Source organism: Camelus ferus, chromosome 3 (genome assembly GCF_009834535.1).
Source record: "Camelus ferus isolate YT-003-E chromosome 3, BCGSAC_Cfer_1.0, whole genome shotgun sequence".
Classification (NCBI taxonomy): Eukaryota; Metazoa; Chordata; class Mammalia; order Artiodactyla; family Camelidae; genus Camelus; species Camelus ferus.
The window spans coordinates 40,660,188-40,680,887 of record NC_045698.1 but is presented as its reverse complement, the minus strand read 5'-3'; the positions used below and the strand labels follow the sequence as shown (position 1 = coordinate 40,680,887).

Genomic DNA, 20,700 nt, shown 5'->3' with positions numbered 1-20,700 from the left:
CACATCTGGTAACCAGTGATGATATGACGAACATGAAGAACTGGACATAGTAATGACTGTCAGGGAGATGACATTCCAATCCCATCTGGGCTCCCCTTCTTTGGTTCAAATGGTAACTTTGGAATTTTCTTTCATCATATAAATGATAACGTTAGTTAACATTAATAATACTTCCAATATAGAGGGCATTAAAAGCTATAACAAAAACTTGCTCCAACCTCCAGCTTACTGCAATAACTTCTGATAATTCTCAGCCGTACCCTAGTGTGTATATAATCACCCAAGGAATAAAACAAAAACATAACCAAAAAAACCCACAGCAACTAAAACTACTCCCTGAATAAGAAATAAAATTCCAGAGTAAAAATAATATAAACCTACCAAAGAAACATAAGATTTATACCTACAGAAGAAAAAGGAGTGCAAAGATGAACTGGAAAAAGCATACATATTTCTTTTTCCTGACCAGGGCCTTATCTATGTAATACCACCCTTTTCCAATTGTTGTTACTCAATAATGCTTATTTAAAATTTAAGAGATTAATAAGCTGAGATAAAAAGGAGTTAAATGTGTTCTGTCGGTTGACAGCTCATCAAATGTTACTTACAGAATTTGAAAAATCCAGGAGTTCTGTTTGATCACTTTAAATACATATCATGTCCTGATGTACAAATTATTACAACTAAAATGTTTTACAGTGCTTCCACACTATGTCAGGCCTTGCCTTCAGTGCTTTACAGGAATTAACTAGTTCAGTCTTTTCAGTAACTCGAAGACATAGGTCCTCATTCCACAGATGAGGTCAAGTCCCCGTTGGGACCTCAGGATTCAAACACAGGCAGTCTACCCCCAAAGTCCTTACTGTCGCAATTACAATGCACTTCCACAAAATGAAGTATTTGGCTAACTTGCATTTTAGGTAATTCAGACATAACCCAAACAGTAAAAACATTCTCCCCCTTAAAAAATTAACTGACCTAAGAAACTTAAAAAAAAATCTTACTTAAAACACTCAACGAGGGAGAAAAACGCCTAAAGTTTTTCACAGATCAGCTATTAGATATTGCAAATGAATGGTGAACAAAGCCATCTCTGTGGCTCTAAATTTAAAAGCTCTTTCTCCCCAAAGAGCATAAAACCTAGTGACATCATCACCAAGAATCCCATTCCAATGGAAACAAACTCCTTCACACATTCACCTTTTTTTTGAGTTCGGAACATTTCCAACTCTTTCTGTTGCTGTCGTCTCAATGTGTTAACAATAGCTATCGCTAGTCTCAGTGCTTCTCTGGGGTACCCATGAGAACGTAAAGCGTCCACTCGTGCACAGGCTGTAGGAACATGTTCTAAAACAGAAAGTGAAGGGGGGAAAGTTGCTACTGTCAGACATATCTACAGAAACAGGATTGAATAGTAAGATGCTTTCCCCCCAAAATACTATTAAAAAGACACAAGAAACCATTTCTGAACTTGGATTTCAATGAAAAACTCAGCTCCTATTGCCAAGCATTCATTCATCTCCCATTGAATCTTTCAGCTCTCCACCTCCCACTCCAATAATGCTATAGAAACTAAACAAAGAAGTAAGTCATGGAAATGCCTTTCCGGTTTGGCCACTTACCATGCCAGAGGGGCCACCCGTGGGAGTCAAAGAGGGAGTTTTCAGTGTCGTCATGGTAACAGTAGTTGGTGTACAGGTCACTGCTGATAATGTGCTGCAAGTGGCTGTCCTGCCAGTGGAGATCGCATGCCTCGATGGCTCGGGTGAACACTGTCCGATGTGGCCTGTTCGATGAATCTGTTTTTTCCACAATTCAGAAAGCCGTGTCAGCTATTATTCACACGTGAATAAATCAGTCATACCATTCTGTGGCCAGATGTTCATGAACACACCCACACACATTGTCCTGCACCCCCTAAGCAGAAAGATGAAGGGTGAATACTCTCATGTCCTAAGTACTAGGAGGCAGGTCAGCCCGAAGAGCCACCATTCACTCACTTGTTTTATCAAACACAAACACTCTGCAGCCATCAAAGCTAAGGTTAAAGGCATCCTGCGAAAAGAACTGTCAAGTCTAGTTTCCATGCCAAATACACTCAAAGGAGGCACTGGGCACAAAAATCACATGAAAACTCACTGCTCCCCACTTCTGAGGTGCTGTGGTGGGCTGCCCTGATGGGATCAACAGCTCTCACAAACACTATGCAAGAGATGAGACACCAGCCATGGAACCTTTCAGGAAGATGCAATCAGCCTTAAAAATGTGCAGAAGGGTTGTGCTTTTGGTTGTATTTTTTAACTATATTGTGCGGTTTTGCACAATTAAAACTATTATGCTTCTTGGGATATAATGATTAAATGCCATTTTATATCCCAAAGGGCATAAATGCATATATTTAACATTTCACAAAGCCACACAACATAGCTACAAAACAAACCAGCGCACTTACCTTGCCCCTATAGGCTGCCTCCTGACTCCTGTGCAGGTTCCATGACTGGTGTGATGTCCCCAGCATAGCGTATGCCGGGGCATCACAAAAGAGCAGAAGCATACACTCCGAAGAGGGTTCAAGTTTCAGGACCTGACGGAGAAAAGAAATGTTTGGGGAATAACGGATATTCTTACCCCAACTTCTGGGATTATTCAGTTCCTCTGGAAAACATGGCTCAGATTCTACCTGCACTCCCACCCCTTGGGTCCCCACTCTAGACTTACCTTCAACTGTGGCACAGACCTTAGAGAGTCTTAACTGAAAATCAGGGTAATAAACTATTTTTCTTTATGTGTGCTTTACTTAGCTCAAGTATCACCCCTCACTGTTCTGAGGCCTAGCTAAATCAGAAGCAAAATCTGGAGCTTCCTTAGTTGATAAGTTTCATCTTCCTGTCACTGGCACTTTGGCTAAGCACAGACATAAGGGAAACCATAAAAATCAAAGCTCTGAATCAAGAAAGGCTCTGAGAACTCAACTAGTCCAACTCCTCCATTCTGCTGATGGAACTGAAAATCGAGAGAAGTGACTTGCCAAGGTCACACAGCCATGCATTGGCAGTCAAGATCAAAACACAGGTACCCTCACTCCAAATTCAGCTATGTTAGCTGTTCTGAAAGGCTTTTTGAATGGTCTCGACATTACTTCAGCTTGTCTCAGGTCCACTTAGACATCTGTATTTGAATGGCAGACATATCAAAACACATGGATGACAGATAATTTGAGAGGCATAAATACTGACATACCTCTTCTGGCCCCTGCCCAGACTCCATGCTAGTAGCAGACAGATGCACACTTTGCAAATGGGAAGAGTGAACCCTACATTTAAGGCCTTTTGTAAGGCTTCTTACAGAGCAGAATAAATGTACCTCTACCCGAAAAGGAACTGGTTCCGTGACTTCTTACAGTCAATCAATCAAATATTACAAAGTCCACATCTCACACAAGTATTTTTAAGTGGCTTTGTCATTTCATTTGTTTAGCTCAGATCATAGAAACAATTTAAAACTAAAAGGAGACTAAAAGAACAACTTAGTATTATGCATGTATTAAAAGGACGAGAGTTTACCTATCAATATGACCCACTGTGGTATCAAAAATAAAAGCAAGCTCAAGAGTATGAGTACATTAAAAAAATAAAATTTTTATTTTTATTAATCAAATAAATTAATGAAATTAATTTTCACATTTGCATGTGACTGTATGAGCACAGAGAAATGTACAGGACACACACCAGGCTTTTAACAATGGTTGGTTCTAAGAGACCAGTAAAACCAATTGTAACAAAAAAGACAAAATACTAATGAGATGATAATATTTAAATGAAAATGTAATATATAAAGCTCTACAGCAGCATGGGAAACAAAAAAGTAATTATGTACACAGACAATGACTAAAAAGATATACAAACAAAAATGGATTTAATTAGGTGTCAAAATTTGGTCAGTTTTAAATCTTAGATCTCTGTGGGGCTTTTTTTGATTTTTGCAGTAAGATGGAAAAAAAGAGAAACAGATTATCTTAATCAAATTGTTAAAATAATAAATATACAACTTTGTAAAAAGTTTTAATAATGTAATACTAAAGCATGTTGAATAAAGAAAATTTGGGAAATTCAGAAAAATAGAAAGAGTGGAAATTATTAGTTCTTTTATCAAAACAAAATTTAAAAGGCTCTCATACAAGTATATTTTTAAAACACACTACTCTTTCAAAAGGTATGGATTCTAATGTTGTTAATTACTTCTAACAAATAATTTCAGTGAAGACAGGACCTGATTGGTGCTTCACATTCCAGGGTGCAAACATATGCAATTCTGCCCGGGGTCTGTGCCACCCGCACACTCCACCCAGCTGCATGGCTGCTGGGCTTTGCGGGCCACCACAGAATCTCCCCCAGCCAGTATGCCCAGGTCTCTGACTGCAGGCTAAGCACCAGAGCCCCTCTGTAAGGATGTCTCTTCTGACAGCCCCTCTGGAGGATGTGGGTGTTCCGCTAAAGAAGGAGCCCTGGTGCCTTTAGGCACAACAGATATAAATGCTGCCCTTAGAAACTAGCCCTGACTTCATACCCCTGGGCCAAACCATAAATGAAATGAACTACTTCATTTGGAGGCTGGACCACTTATTAAGGATTTTCTAAGACCTATGGAATATTAATATTTAACCAAGGAGGAAGTAACCAAATGGAAAGTAAAAGTAAAGTGTAAAATGTTAGGCTGGTAGTCAAAAAAGCAGGTAGGGAGTGAAACACAGAGAAATCTCCAAATATAATGAAGTTAAAAAGAAATTAAAGGTATTGCCTATGTGGATATAAGCATACACTTTCCTAGCAATGGAAGAGAATAAATCTTGAATTGTTAAACTTGAAAATTCTGAGCTTTGGAAAAATATTGGAGGTTTAAGGGGTAGATTTATTTCCTTTGAAGTTATTAAATAAAGTCATCATGGGCAATAAAGATATGACAGATCTCAAATATTAAATTCCCAAGGCAAGTATCTCCAGACAAAGCAGAGCCAGACAATCATCTTTCCCAAGCCCTGAAACTTCTTTTTGATTGGACAAGTCCCTATGGAGTAATACATATCATTTTCTTTCTTTGTAGAGACTGAAAACACTACGCTAACATCACACCTTCATACTCAGCACATCGTCCAGCTCTTTTTAGGAGTACCAACTCCAGATGGGGCCAGCATGTACAGAATCACAGTCTTGATTCCTGAATCCTTCTGATGTCATTTAACTCCAACTGTGCATCTGTCATAACTTTAAAGTCTTTCAAATTTTCTCAAATAGAGGGCAGCAGCACAAAATCACACAAAAATAGTGATGTAATTACTGAATGAAATTTTTATTTGCAAGAGTTAACTACTTTAAGAATTTGGTTCTGAAAGAGGATAAAATTCTGCAGCAGCTAGTTGGAAAAATGGGGGCAAGGAAAAAAATTTTTAAGATGAGACAGACTTGTGCTAAATGGGTAGGTTCATTAGAGAAGGACAAGCTGAAGGAAAAAAAAAAAGCTAGAAATGAGACAGAGGTTTTTAAGAAGACATCTGGAAATGTCTCGGAGCATTTCTTGGTTGTACCCAAAGACTGGAAGGCACTATGAGCCTACAGTATGTGGGAACAAGTATGCTAGACAGTCCTTCACAATAAAGAATGTTCCTGGTCCAAATGCCAGCACCAGCCCAGTCATAAAATGTTTATTTGCTACATTCTAAAACTAAGAATTTTTAACTGATTACACAGTAGCCCAAATATGAACTGACCAACAGATATAAAAACACACAGCTCCTCAAGCCTCTCAATATTTTGCTTTATAAAGTAATGTATTACCCCTCTACTCCATGATTTTTAAAAAAATATTCAAAAGAAATACTTAACAGTTGATTTTAACATATACTGGTACACGTAAGTAGTATATCCATCTGTACTCTGAGAATATGAAAAAAAGTATAGAAAGGTCTCTGGTAAAAATTAAAACATACACACACATTCACAATCAAAACATATTAAGACCCTAAGTTTAGTAAGTTCTTAAGTGGGTAAAATAATTTTCTCACCTATATTGTAAGATACTATTATGAACATATATGTACAACTAGGTAGATACCTAGAAAGTAAGCAGATTATCACTGAGGACTCACCTTGGTTGGCATTTGCACCCTGAGGCAGAGCATTGGTTAAGTTGGGTAATTCACTGCCATGATTTCCATCTTCCCATGGACAGACATCAACACCATTCCACTTTTTCAGCTGTTTTAGCCAACTGGCCTTCTGCTCCAACTTGCAGTGGGGATTTAAAACTATACACATCCACAGAGCACCTAATTTAAAGACAGAGAGGAAAGTAAATTTTTAAAAACTTTACAAATGTCCAATTCTAATAGCTAATGATAAATTTTAAGCCATTTTAAAATGGACCCAAGTCTGCCATTTTTACAACTCAATTCTCTTCTTAGTCCAAGCCACAAATCTCTTATAGAGTTTAACAGAAGGAGGACAACAGAGCCTGAATTTGAACCAAAGATCCAAACACTGTTACACATGAAGATGAAAGACCTTTCAAATGCTAATTATAATCACCTTCTTACTTCTGTGTGACATTTTGAACAAACAAGTGAATAAAGAATAAAACCCAGATGGGGGTATAGCTCAGCGGTTGAGTGTGTGCTTGGTGTGCACGAGGTCCTGGGTTCAATCCCCAGTACCTCCATTAAGGAGGAAAAAAACAATAAAACCCTAAGAACCAATTTTTTATTTTAATTTACAAGCAGATTTTACTCATGGATGCTGTAACAAACTACTATAATTGGTTCTTCTGGGCAAAAATTAAATTTACTTCTAAGATAACCTTTTTATAATAAAATCTTATAAAGGCATACATGCAATGGACACAATGTCCTAGTCTCCTTATAAGCATTTCAAACTATGTGCTTATTAATTAGTATGCATTCTATGTATCAATAAATCAACATCTTTTAAAAATAAAATTTACTTAAACATTCTTCCCTAAATGATTTAACCAGGAACTAATCTTTATATAAATGAAATCACCAGATTTATGTCTTTCTGTGAATAAAATCACTAAACATTTATTGAAAGTTCACTTGCTTCTCAAAGGAAAAGCCATAATGAATTTAGAAGGCATAACTCATCATTTGAGTAAAAGTAAGGTACTGATAAAATTTATCGTTCCTTTCTACATTCTTCAAAAAGGTAGCTTATTCTAGCAAATATTACAAGTTTTAAAAGTTCAAGTTCTACTTTACTAATTTCAAAACAAGGCATCATCAATACTTCAAAGCCATTCATAACACTTTTTCTTTGAAAAGGTTTGTGTGTGTATCTTTGTGTATTTTAATCAGTTGTGTTAATCAAAGTGCATAATAAAGGTAAGAATGGTCAGTTTCTGCTTTGTTTGTTCAAAAGAGATGCTTTACATTCTTCCACATTTAAAATTAGCAAGTTTCTTCAATTAGAGAGTCTGATATTTTAAATATCAAATGTTTACCAACAGAAAACATAACCACCATCTAAGTCACAGATCTTTACAATTTACATTTCTATATTTTAGAATGCCAATTAGAAACAAAATGTTATCAGTCAAGATGGAGTAAAGCTCACTATAGCTTATTTCTCCCCATAATTACAACTAAAAACTGTGGACAAAATAGAAAAAGTAACCTGAGGATTCTGAAAAGTAAACAACAGCAAGCAGATTGGGGAAATAAAACTTGAAGAGGCAAGCCATACGGAGATGATTTCCTGTTACTTTTTCTTCTCTTTTCATTCCTGACTTGAATATAAGGTTAGTCCCATTCAGAGAACTCTGTAAAGGGCAGACAGGGCAAAAACGTGAGAGAAAACTCACCTAGCTAGTGAGAGGATTGGGAAAAGGGCCCGCCCCCACACCAACTCAAGGAGCTGGAGTATTTTGTACAAAACAAGCACAAGTACTGGTCACATCTCACGTGCATGAGACAGACCCAAGGCAGCACCAACCAAGGCTTTGAAAACTGTACTGATGTCACCCAAAGAAGGTAAAACAGAACTTATGATGTGAATCTATCCTAGCTGACTCTGTGTTTTAAAAAAAACAAAAATTTCTCCAGAAGATTATAATAGGATCCAGACTCATACAATACAGTATTTAAAATGTCCAGGATCCCAAATTACACAGCTTACAAAGGAAAGGGAAAATGTAGTCAATTCTTAACGGAAAAAACCAAATCAACAGATGTCAACCAAGATGAACCAGATGTTAGAATTACCAGTAAGAGACTTTATGCAACTACTATAACTATACTCCATGAGATGAAGGTATTGAAACTATAAAACTATACACTATTGGAACTATAAAAAAGAACTAAATAGAAATGTTAGAACTCATAAAACAGTATCTGAAGTTAAAAATTCACTAAATAGGGGGTGGGGGGTGGGAAGAGATGGACTGGGATTTCAAAATTGTAGAATAGATATACAAGATTATATTGTATAGCACAGGGAAATAGATACAAGATCTTATGGTAGCTCACAGAGAAAGGAATGTGACAATGAATATATGTATGTTCATGTATAATTGAAAAATTGTGCTCTACACTGGAATTTGACACAACATTGTAAAATGATTATAAATCAATAAAAAATGTTAAAAAAATTCACTAAATAGGATGAATAGCAGATAGACAGGACAAGAGGTAAAACTGAGCAAATTTGAAAAGAAAAATTATCTCATCTGAAGAACAGAGAGAAACAATCAGAAGGAAATGAACAGAGCTTTAAGATAGGTGAGAAAATATCAAAAAGTCTAACATTTGCTTCATTGGAGCTCCAGAAGAAGGTGAGACATAGATACAGAAAAACTTGGAAGAAATAATGACTAAAAACTTCCCAAAATTGAAGATATGAATGTACAGATCTAGGAAGCTCAGCTAACCACAAAAAAGGTAAACTCAAAGAAAACCATGGGTATATCATAATCAAATCACTGAAAACCAAAGATAAAAGAATAAAATCTTGAAAGCAGTCACAGAAAAATGAAATACTATATAAAGAAGGATTCAAATAATCAGAGATTCTTCACTAGAAATTATAGAAGACAGAAGGCAATGCAACATTATATTTAAAGTGTTAAAAGAAATTGAAATGTCAATCCAGACTTGGGTTTACCCACTAATATTCAGCAAAAATATCATTCACGAATGATGGTGAAATGAAGGCATTCTCAGATCAGGAAAAACTAACATGTGTTGTCAAGAGATCTGTTCTAGAAGAAATGCTAAAGGAAGTCCTTCAGACTGAAGAGAAATAATACCAGAATAAGAAACTATAAGAATAAAGAAAGAACAACAGAAATGAGAAATACCTGAGTAAATATAACAGACTATTTTTGCTCTTAAAAGGACAAAAGAACTTAAAAGTTCTTTAAAAATAAGATGACTAGTGAAAGCAAAAATTTGAACACTGTCTTGTAGTGTTTTAAATGTATGTAGATGTAACACACATGAAACCTGTAACATAAAGGAGGGAGAGTAAAGGGACCTATATCGTTATTAGATTCTACATTCTACTTAAAGTAACAAAATACTAACTCAAAGTAGGCTGTTTAAGTTAGGTATATTTATTGTAATGCTGAAACCATTAAAAAATACAAGGAGATACAAACAAAAAGGATAACAGATAAATTAAAATTGCATACTAAAATTAAAAAAAAATAATAATCCAAAGAAGGAGAGGAGAAGGCAGGAGAGAGGGAACAAAGGAATAAAAGCAGAGAGGATAAATAGAAAATAAATGATTAAATGGCTGACCTAAATTCAGCAACATCAATAATTATATTAAATGTAAATGATCTAAACATACCAATTGAAAGAAATGGTAAAATCATATTAAAAAACAAGACCCAACTCTATGCTGTGTACAAGAAACTCACTTTAAATATACTGACATACACAAATTAAATGAAAAAAGATGGAAAAAGATACACCATGCAAACACTTTCAAAATAAAGCTGAAGTAGCCATATTAATATCAGACAAAGTAGACTTTGGGACAAGGAATACTACACCAGTGATAAACTGAAATATAGCATGATAAAAGGGTCAGTACTCCAAAAGATGTATAACAACCCTAAATGACTATGCTGTACCTAACAAGACTTCAAAATACACAAAGCAAAAAGAGGAAATAGACAAAATACATGACAGAGCTGAAAGGAGAAACAGACAAATCCACAACCATATCTGGAGATTTCAATACTCCATATTCTGAATAACTAATAGAACAAGTAGACAGAAAATTAGCAAGGATGAAGAATACCTAAAACAAACCATCAACCAATTTAACCTAATTGACATTTATAGAATATTCCACCTAACATTATAAAAACCCCAACAAAACAAAATCCTATACTTTCTAAAATGCACAAAGAACATTTACCAAGATAGTCCATATTCTGAGCCATAAAACAAACTTTGACAAATATGAAAGAAATGAAATCATACAAAGTACATTCTCTGATGTAATAAAATTAAACTAGAAATTAAGTAATAGGAAGATGTTTGGAAAATCCCCAAATACCTGTGAATTAAACAACATACTTCTAAACAACTCATGAATAAAAGAGGACATCACATGGGAAATCAAAAATATTATGTACTCAATGAAAATGGAAATAAAAATACATCAAAATTTATGATGTACAGCTAAAGAGTTTAGAATGAAATTTATAATATTAATCATGCTTAAATTGGAAAAGAAGGAAAGATTCAAATCAATAATCTAAATATCCATGTTAAGAAACTAGGAAAAGGATAAGAAATCAAAGCCAAAGCAAGGAGAAGGAAGGAAATACAGATCAGAAATCAATTAAATGGAACTCCCCCTGTTTTTCAATGAAACCAAAAGCTAGTTCTTTAAAAAGCTTAATAAAATCAATAAAGCTATTATTAGACTGACTGAAAAAAAGAACAGACAAACTACCCATATAAGGAATAAGAGAAGGCACATCATTATAGATCATAGAGGCATTACAAGGTTCATAAGAGAATGCTATGAATAACTTTATGGCCATAAATTCTACAGCTCAGATGAAATAGACAAACTCCTTGAAAATCACAAACTATCACAATTCTCTGAAGAAGAAGTAATAACATAAATAGCTTTAAATTTATTAAAGAAATTAAATCTGTAATTAAAAATCTCTTACAATGCAGGTCCAGATATTTCCCTAGAAAATTCTACCAAACATTAAAGGGAAAAAAAAATGCCAATTCTATACAATATCTTCCAGAAAACAGCAGAGAGGGAATGGTTTCCAACTTATTTTATGAGGCCAGGATTACCCTACCCTAGACAAAACCATGACAAGTCAATACAATTACAATCTCAGCAAAATATCGGCAAGTCTCATTAAGAAATATATAAAAAGAAAACACACCACAACCAAGTAGAGTTTATCCCAGGAATGCAAGGCTGGTTCAACATTAAAAATCAGTGTAACTCACTAGATGAACAGCCTAAGGAAGGAGAAGCATATGACCATTTCAACAGATGCAGAAAAAGCAACTGACAAAATCCAATATCCCTTTATAACAAAGAAAACTCTTGGCAAACTAGGAACAGAAGACAAGTTACTTAACTGGATAAAGGTCATCTGCAAACAACAACAACAACAACAACAACAACAACAACAACAACAACAACAACAACAAACCCTATAGTTAACATCATATGGCAAAAGACTGAATTCTTTCCCCTAAGAGCAAAACAAGGCAAAGATATCTGTTCCACCACTCCTACTCAACATTACACTGGAAGTTTTAGCCAGGCCAATAAAGCAAGAAAAGGAGATTAATGACATAGATTTAAAAGGAAAAAATAAGTAGCCTCTATTTGCAAACAACTAACTTACCAAAAAGCTCCTAGAACTAGTAAGTAAGTTTAGCAAGGTCATATGATACAAGCTCAAAGCAAAAAACCAACTGTACATCTATGTGCTAAAATTGAACAATGACAGACCAAAATTTACCAAAAAAAAAAAAAAAAAAAGAGTGAGAGCACCATTCATATTACTACCAAAACACGAAATACTTAGTTACAAATCTAACGAAACATGAACAGAGTCTCTATGCTAAAAACTATAAAACACTGACTAAAGAAATCAAAGACGGGGGTGGGGACTGGGTAGGGGGAGGATGCAGCTTAAGTGGTAGAGTGCATGTCTAGCATGCACAAGGTCCTGGCTTCAATCCCCAGGATCTCCTCTAAAAATAAATAAATAAACAAACCTAATTACTCCCACCAAAAAAAATTTCACAAAAAAATCAAAGACGATTTTAAAAAGCAGAGTGAAAAACCTCAACACTGTTAAGATACCATTTCTCCCCAGATTGATCTATTTTTCAACACAGCTCTACTCAAAACTCTAGCAGGCATTTGTGTACATACTGACAAAAATAGATATAGAACAGTGAAAACAATTTTAAAGAAGGACAAAGTTAGAAGACTCCTAGCACCTGATTTTAAGACTTCCGATATAGCAAAGAGTAGTCAAGACAGTGCCCGATAGGTGAAAGAACAGGCCCATAGATCAATGACAGTTGATGAGAGAGATCAGAAATAAACCTACACAGATAAAATCAATTCAAGGTTCACAGTCAATTCAATGAAGAAAAGGTCAAATGCTTTCAAAACTACTGAAACAACAATTGGATATTCATATTTTAAAAATGAACTTAAAACAGTTTATTAAAAAATCAATTCAATTACCTTATTAAAAACTCAAAATGGATAATAGATCCAAATATAAAACTTAAAACCACAGAACTTCTAGAAAAACTTCTTCGTGACCTTGGGCTAGGCAAGGATAATAATGTTAGATACAGTATCAAAAGCATGATCCATAAAAGATAAAACTGATAAAGCAGACTTTATCAAAATTAAAACCTTTTGTGCTACAAAAGACCCTATAAAGAGAATGAAAAGAGAAGCCACAGACTGGGAGACAATATGTGCAAATCATACATCTGACAAAGAACTTGTATGTAGAACATGTAAAGCCCTCTCAAAACTCATCAAGAAAATGAACAACCCATTACAACTGGGCAAAAAATTTGAAAAGACACTTCATTTAAGAAGATATGCAGATGGCAAACTGCTGATGAAAACATGCTCAATATCATTAATCATTATGAAAATGAAAATAAGACTATTTGCAGATGACATGATACTATACATAGAAAATCCTCCAGAAAACTCCTAGAGCTGATCAATGAATTCAATAAAGTTGTAGGATGCAAATTTAATATACAGAAATCTGTTGCATTTCTATACACCAACAACAAACTACCATTGCATCAAAAAGAATAAAATATGTAGGAATAAAACTATCGAAGAAGGTAAAAGATCTGTACTCAGAAAACCATAAGACACTGGTGAAAGTAACTGAAGACAACACAAAAGATGTAAAGATACACTGTGTTCATGGAATGGAAGAAGTAATATTGTTAAAGTGACTATACTACTCAAGGCAATCTATGCAATGCAATCCCTATCACAATGACATTTTTCACAGAACTAGAACAAAAAGTTTTTAAATTTATATGGAAATACAAAAGACCTGAATAGCAAAAAATGCCTTGAGAAAGAAGAACAGAGCTGGAGGAATCAGCCCCACTGACTTCAGACTATACTACAAAGCTACAGTAATCAAAACAGGATGGTACTGGCACAAAAACAGACACATAATTCAGTGGAACAGAACAGAGAGCCCAGAAATAAACCCATGGATTTATGGTCATTTAAACAATGGCAAAGGAGGCAAGAATATACAATGGAGAAAAGACAGTCTCTCCAATAAGTGGTACTGGGAACACTGGACAGCTACATGTAAAAGAATGAAATTAGAACATCCCTTCACACTATATATAAAAGTAAACTCCAAATTAAAGAGCTAAATGTAAGACTGGATACTATAAAACTCCTAGAGGAAAATATACGCAGAACACTCCTGGACATAAATCACAGGAACATTTTTTTGGGCTCTGTCTCCTAAAGCAAAAATAAACAAAGGGGACCTAATTAAACTTAAAAGCTTTTGCACAGCAAAGAAAACCAATGAAAAAATGAAAAGAGAACCTACTGAATGGGAGAAAATATTTGTAAGTGATATGACTGATTAGGGGTTAATATCGAACATATATGAATGGCTCATACAACTCAACATCAACTAAACAAAACAAAAACAAACAAACAAAAAACAAGCCACCTAATTAAAAAATAGGCAGAAGAAGTGAGTAGGTATTTTTCCAAAGAGGAAATGCAGATGGCCAACAGGAACATGAAAAGATACTCAACATAGATGACCATCAGGGAGATGCAAATCAAAACCTCAATGAGATATCACCTCACAGCTGTCTGAATGACTATCATCAAAAAGATAACAAATAACAAATGGCGAGGATGTGTAGAAAAGGGAACCCTTGTATACTTGGTGAGAATGTAAACTGGTGTAGCCACTGTAGAAGAGTATGGAGGTTTCTCAAAAAACTAAAAATAGAACTACCATATGCCCCAGCAATTCTATTCCTGGGAATATATAGCCAGAGAAAACAAAAACACTAACTTCAAAAGATACATGCACCCTAATGTTCATAGCCTCACTATTTATTTACATCAGCTAAGATGTGGAAGCAACCCATGTCCATCAATAGAAAAATGGATAAATGGTATATATGTGTGTGTGTGTGTGTGTATGTATGTATATATATATCGAATACTACTCAGTCTTACAGAATGAAGTTTTGCCATTTGCAGCAACATGGGTGGACTTGGAGGGTATTATGCTAAGTGAAATAAGTCAGTCAGAGAAAGACAAATACTGTGTAATATCACTCATATGTGAAATGTAAAAAATACAACAAATGAGTGACTATAACAAAAGAGAAAGAGACACACAGATACAGAGAACAAGCTAGTGGTTACTGGTAGGGAGAGGGAAGGGGGAGGGGAAACATAAGGGTAGGGAGTAAGAGGTACAAACCATTAGGTATAAAATAATCTACAAGGACATACTGTATAACATGGGACATATAGCCAATATTTTATAATAACTATAAATGAGTATAACCTTAAAAACTGTGAATCACTATATTGTATACCTGTAATTTATATAGTACTGTATGTCAACTATGTTTAAGAAAACACGTAAGACACCACTACATACCTATTATAATGGTTAAACTTAGAAAAAGAAATTTAAAATCTGAAAATAAAAACTGCTGGCAAGGATGTGGAGCAACTGGAATGCTCATAATTGTTGCCTGGGAGTGCAAAATGATGTAGCCACCCTAGAAAACTGTTCAGCAGTTTCTCATGAAGTTAAACATATATTTACCTTATGACCCAGCAGTCCTACCTCTAGGGATTTGTCCAAAAGAAATGAAAATATGGGTTCACATTAAAATTTGTACAAGAATGTTTATAGCAGTTTTATTTGTAAATGCAAAAAGGTCGTAAATGCAAAGGACTGTCAACAATCTTAATGTCCTTAATGGTAAATGGATGAACAAACTTGGTGCATTCATACAAATACTACTTAGCAATAAAAAACAAACCACTGACATACACGTAACATCTAAAATGCCTTATGCTAAATGAAGGAAGCCAGAATCAAAAGGGTATGTATGTACACACACACATACATACACACACACATACATACACACACACTCACTATTATTCAATTTATGTAACATTTTGGAAAAGGCAAAACTAAAGGGACTAAATAATGACCACCAATGCTACGAACTGGGAGTAGGTGATGAATCAACTACAAAGAGACTGTGAGGGAATTTTTGGAAGTGATATAACCATTCCATATCTTGACTGTAGTGGTGATTACATGACTATGCATTTGTATAAATTCAAAACTGTACAATAAAAAATCCAAGTGTATGTATTTTTATAGTATTTATGGTATGTATTTTACTGTATGCAATGAAGTAAATTTTTTAATTGCTAAATAATATATGGATCAAACAATATTATCTCCTGGTATTTCAAAAACCTAAGTATGAGTATTCTCTCTGCAGGGTTTCTATACAAGCCAATGGATACCACACAAATCACGATCTTATTAATCCTATGCTTTTCCATGCCAAGAAGCACGAAAATCAGCTTCAAATGAAACATGACTACACACTGTCACAAAGCAAGGGACAAATCAAAATGGTATCTGAAAAACCAGTAAGTGACAGCTTTTCCTACTGAACCTTACTGGAAAATGAGATACAACTTTACCAGGCTCCAGATTTTAGACTGATGAATAACATGACAACACAACAAAAGTTACATGTAAATAATTAAATGAGATCTCATGAATGCTGTAAGTTGGCATTTCTATTTATAAGGCTATACTGAAATCAAAAAATTTCCAAATCATCAAATTATCTTTTTAAAAAAATGTAATAGTAACATTCAACAGGTAATGCTTCAGAATTGAGAATCTTTCATGTTTTTCTTCCAAGATACTTTTATTTTATAATAAATGGATACTTTTTCAGACAAAACTAAAATCATAAAGTTGCCCTGGAAGATGTGCTATGAGATCAGTAATTTCATTATCAGGTTATTAGTGTAATACTGAGGTTTTGTGTAAAAGGGCAACCAAGTAAATTAATATTGACAAATAATATGATGTTAAGTGTATCCAAAATTAGTCATATATCTTCAGTGGGTCTATTTTACAGTTCAGAATTCTGTATTTCTGTCCACTTGTGTGAACTATAATTTATTTTGAAAATCAGTTTAGCAACACCAAAAAAAAAAAAAAAAAGCACCACTATGCCAACTTAAAGCTAAGATAGAGCTAACTTTAAGTGTAGAAATTTTATATCCTAACATATATATTAAATCCATTGTTTTTTCCATTCGATTTCTTCCTTTTAACAGTGTATGCACAACACAAAGTTTTAAAAGTAGAATAAATAACCAAATTAATACTAAGCACTAGTTCTACTGAAGTAACTCAAAGATAAAATTAGGAAAATACTAACCAATGTATATAATGCTGAAAGACTGATTTGCATATGAAGAACTTGATAATGTGATAATGACCCAGTAAGTTTCACCTTCACCTGGGGAAAACTCAGAGTTTATAAGAAGCTAGCACAATACTGACAAAAGCATATAATTCCACTTTTTAAAAAGGTTCTTTTCAGGAAATAAATGTAGGTACACCAACTACAACTTTAATTAAATAATAATTATTATCATTAATAGTCACCATTTCTTGGATGCCTACTATGTGCCTATTGTAGGCACTACATTTAGGGCTTTACAAACATTTTTTTCATTAATTCATTACAATAATCCTCCAAGGTCAGAATTAATACTTCTACTTTAAAGATGAGAAAACAAATGCAAACAGATTACAGTCCTTATAAACAAGATCCTAAATATTCTTGGAAACTTTAAACAATGACTTCTATGACACAAGGAAAAAAAGAAATCTGTAAAACTAGATTTCTATGATTACATTTCTCTAATTAGAAAGTTTCCATTTTGCAGAATGAGAAAATTTTTGAAAAAGTCAAGCCTTTATTAATTTGCCTGTAACATTATTTTATTGCTCACCTCCCTAAAGAGAGGTTTCATCCTGAAAGGATGTTCTTAATGTTAAATTCAAGTTCAGAGCTATAATAGATATGGTCTTTTATCTTAACAGTCACCATTACAAAAGCTGTAATTAGCCTTAACAACCAAGTTAACCAAATTGAGTAAGTCATTCTCCAAATTTTATTAATTCAGAGTCCCACTTTGGGAATTTTCTCCTTCCCCTCCAACACATGCCTGAAACATTTGTAGCTTTAAAAATAAAGCTCCTTGATGATTAAATACTTCATTCTGCTGTCCTTCAGAAATATTAACCCTTTCAAAAGGGCTCACCAAAAACAGGACAGAGCAGTCAGTGAGAATTTAGCATTTTCAGCAACTAACAGAGGACCTGGCAACTAGAAAGGTATTACTGGTTCTTTCACAAAGGACATTTAATTATTTGCTATGAATTACAATGGAAACAAATTCAATACTTTTAAATTGCTCTCCTAGCTTCAATGCCTCAAAGTACATAAAGGCAATTATCAAATCACTGGTGTGTGCATCATTCCATTTCTGAATTATCTGTGGCACTTTTCAGCTCTAGTCTAGCTTTTTCTCTACCACCCAGCATGCTTTTACTCTTCTTTCCACTACTCCACCTAATCTGCACTCAGTGTCTTCAGCAAAAAAAGATGCACTGTAACAACACACCAGCCTAAAGCAAAACTAGAAAGGCAACTCCCTTAGGAAGAAGGAAAAAAATTTTTTTGCGTAAGGTGAATGGTTCTAATCCACTCGGTGATCTTAAATCTCTTCACATCCTATACCTGATCAAACAGGCAAGGAAACATGGATAGAATCACAAGGAGGCAGAAGACAAATCATCACAAAGGCCTGTTTAGTCACTTCTGCATTCCACCAGTCACACTGCCAATGGACAAGCACCCACGCTCCCAGCGAATGTGGGGAACGAGAATTAATGAATTCCACATGCTCTGAAGGCCAGTCTTTTCCATCAAACATTTAGATGTACAAATCACCACCATTTTGCCCCATCTCACATTCCAACTAGAAGAAATGTTTGATCAACAAGCTCTGATCTGGAAAGGACAAGATATGGATTACCAGCCACAAGACCCTGGGCAAAGCCACTTCATCTCTGCGGTGGCAGCTCTGACTTAACCAAGAGGGATGATAGTCCCTACCTCACAGGGCTGTTTACACTTAAGATAATACATGCAGAAATGTTTTGAAAATTACAGAGTTTACCCAGCACCAAAAGGTATACTCCTGCAAACCCCTGTGTAGAACACTCTGATGTTGAGGAAAATTGAGACTCAAAAAGTGAAAACAGGATCGAAGGGCTCAGACTGTAAGTGATTCTCTGGAAACTTTTATAAATATTTTTACATTTAATTAAATAATTAAGAGAACATATTAAGTAAATAAAATATCAGTGACATTAAACACACAGGGTAGTAATAATGGGTTCTTGTACAATTAATTTCTACTTGCCATATATTTTTAGCTAGAAACATCTTCTAGTCTCTCCTTTTTCCCTTGGTTTCAACGACAGACTTTTAAATGTGTTTTGTTTTCTGGTAGGCCTCCCAGGTCCCACCCCAGGCCCACAGTCACTTAGAGGTCTGAGATGCTTTGGGTAATTTTACTCCCACAGAGGAGGCATATCTCAAACTCATGCCCAACCTTACAGGGTTATATAACATTTCCTCTGCTCATGGTAACTTTGTGCCAAAGGACAGACACAGGGTGCAGTGCTGAAGCCTGTGCAGACCCTCCTTAGCATCTCAGCCAAAACGTCTGGTTTACCATTCACTCTGCCTCCCTTTTTAGTTTCAATGCCCAGGGTTCCAGTCTTCTATAGGAACTCAAAATTAAAAGTTATCAGAACCCAAATTCTTATTTTTGGAGAGGGGAAACCCGGAAGTCAAGCTAGGCGAAATTTGGTGTAAGAAGAATATAAAAGTGAAAAAAATTAATGTAAAAAATATTAAAAATGGAGATGTAGAATACTCTAGGACTGTTTTAAACCATTTCCTGATAATACAGATTTAATTTGGGCAAACATCTCACTTACTCCAACAGAAGGGATAAAGTTAATTGACATAACAAACTTATTCTATAAGTCAGAAATTCTCTCCTGCTTACTTTTCTTCTATTCTAACACCGCCTCTCACATGGACAGTGTGGGCTTTCTCAGCGTGACAGCCTCAGGATAGCCAGACTTTTTACAGGAAAACTCACGGCCCCAAGATGGAACCTTCTAAGAGACAGTAAGTAGACACAGCTAGTCACTTAAGGCTTGAGCCCAGAAACAGGCCGAACATCTACTCTGTCGTATTTTGTTGGTCAAACATCTATAAAAATGAGAGAACACAGACCTCACGTCTCAATGAGACAGAATCAGAGCATCTGTGGCCACTGTCATCTATCACAATTATCAGGAAATATTATAAATCTGCTACATTACAAAATGAAAAACAAAGGTATTTACCAATGGGCATGAGAATGTTGTTAGTTAAAATAATCAAATCTAAATAAACCACTCAACATATAAGAAGAGGTACAAGTCAATAAAAAACAAAAGTCATTATGAAAACTTAATAGCATAAAAGGTATCCCAACACACAGTGCAATATTAAGTGCTGATTTGTATGTTAATTCCTGTCCCTTCAAGGAAAATCCTAACAATATCATGTTATACATGTTAGGCTTCTAAATAGAGTCTAGATTTAAAGTTTTAAAATGTCTGTCTTTAGGGTACAAAGATCACTCCATCGAGTACAGCTAACATACTTCTAAAAGCGGACGATGGCATCTTTATTTATCCACTTGGCAACAAATGCTGCCATTTATTGAATATACTTCACACTAATGCCGTGCGAAGTATTTTACATACATTATCGCATTTCACCCTCGCAGGAAGACCTTACTTTACAGATAAGGAAACTGAGGTTCAGAGACAGGTGGAAATGTTGCGCTACTATTAAAGATGGGAGGCAGGATTTGACACCAGGGCTCAAGATCTCCCCAAATCAATATTCTTAAATACTATGGCCTTTAGCCTCCTGCCTGGATATGT

General features: G+C 34.9%; 1 protein-coding gene and 1 non-coding gene across 5 annotated transcripts in view; one reads left to right on the top strand and one right to left on the bottom strand.

Annotated features, from left to right (window-relative positions):
* ZSWIM6 (zinc finger SWIM-type containing 6) overlaps nucleotides 1–20,700 on the bottom strand; it is a 175,219-nt gene that overhangs the window by 17,259 nt on the left and 137,260 nt on the right. For 2 of the 4 annotated variants that reach the window (XM_032472800.1, XM_032472802.1), the window contains exons 5-8: nucleotides 17,054–17,134; nucleotides 6,143–6,322; nucleotides 1,623–1,799; nucleotides 1,201–1,347 (exon numbers count right to left, since the gene is read on the bottom strand). In XM_032472800.1, coding sequence (XP_032328691.1) covers nucleotides 1,201–1,347; nucleotides 1,623–1,799; nucleotides 6,143–6,322; nucleotides 17,054–17,134 — 585 coding nt within the window. The remainder of the gene's footprint in view (nucleotides 1–1,200; nucleotides 1,348–1,622; nucleotides 1,800–6,142; nucleotides 6,323–17,053; nucleotides 17,135–20,700) is intronic. The other 2 variants (XM_032472799.1, XM_032472801.1) reach the window with 2 other exon arrangements.
* On the top strand, nucleotides 6,640–6,711 carry TRNAT-GGU. Its single transcript has one exon. It is a non-coding gene; the product is annotated as a tRNA-Thr (tRNA).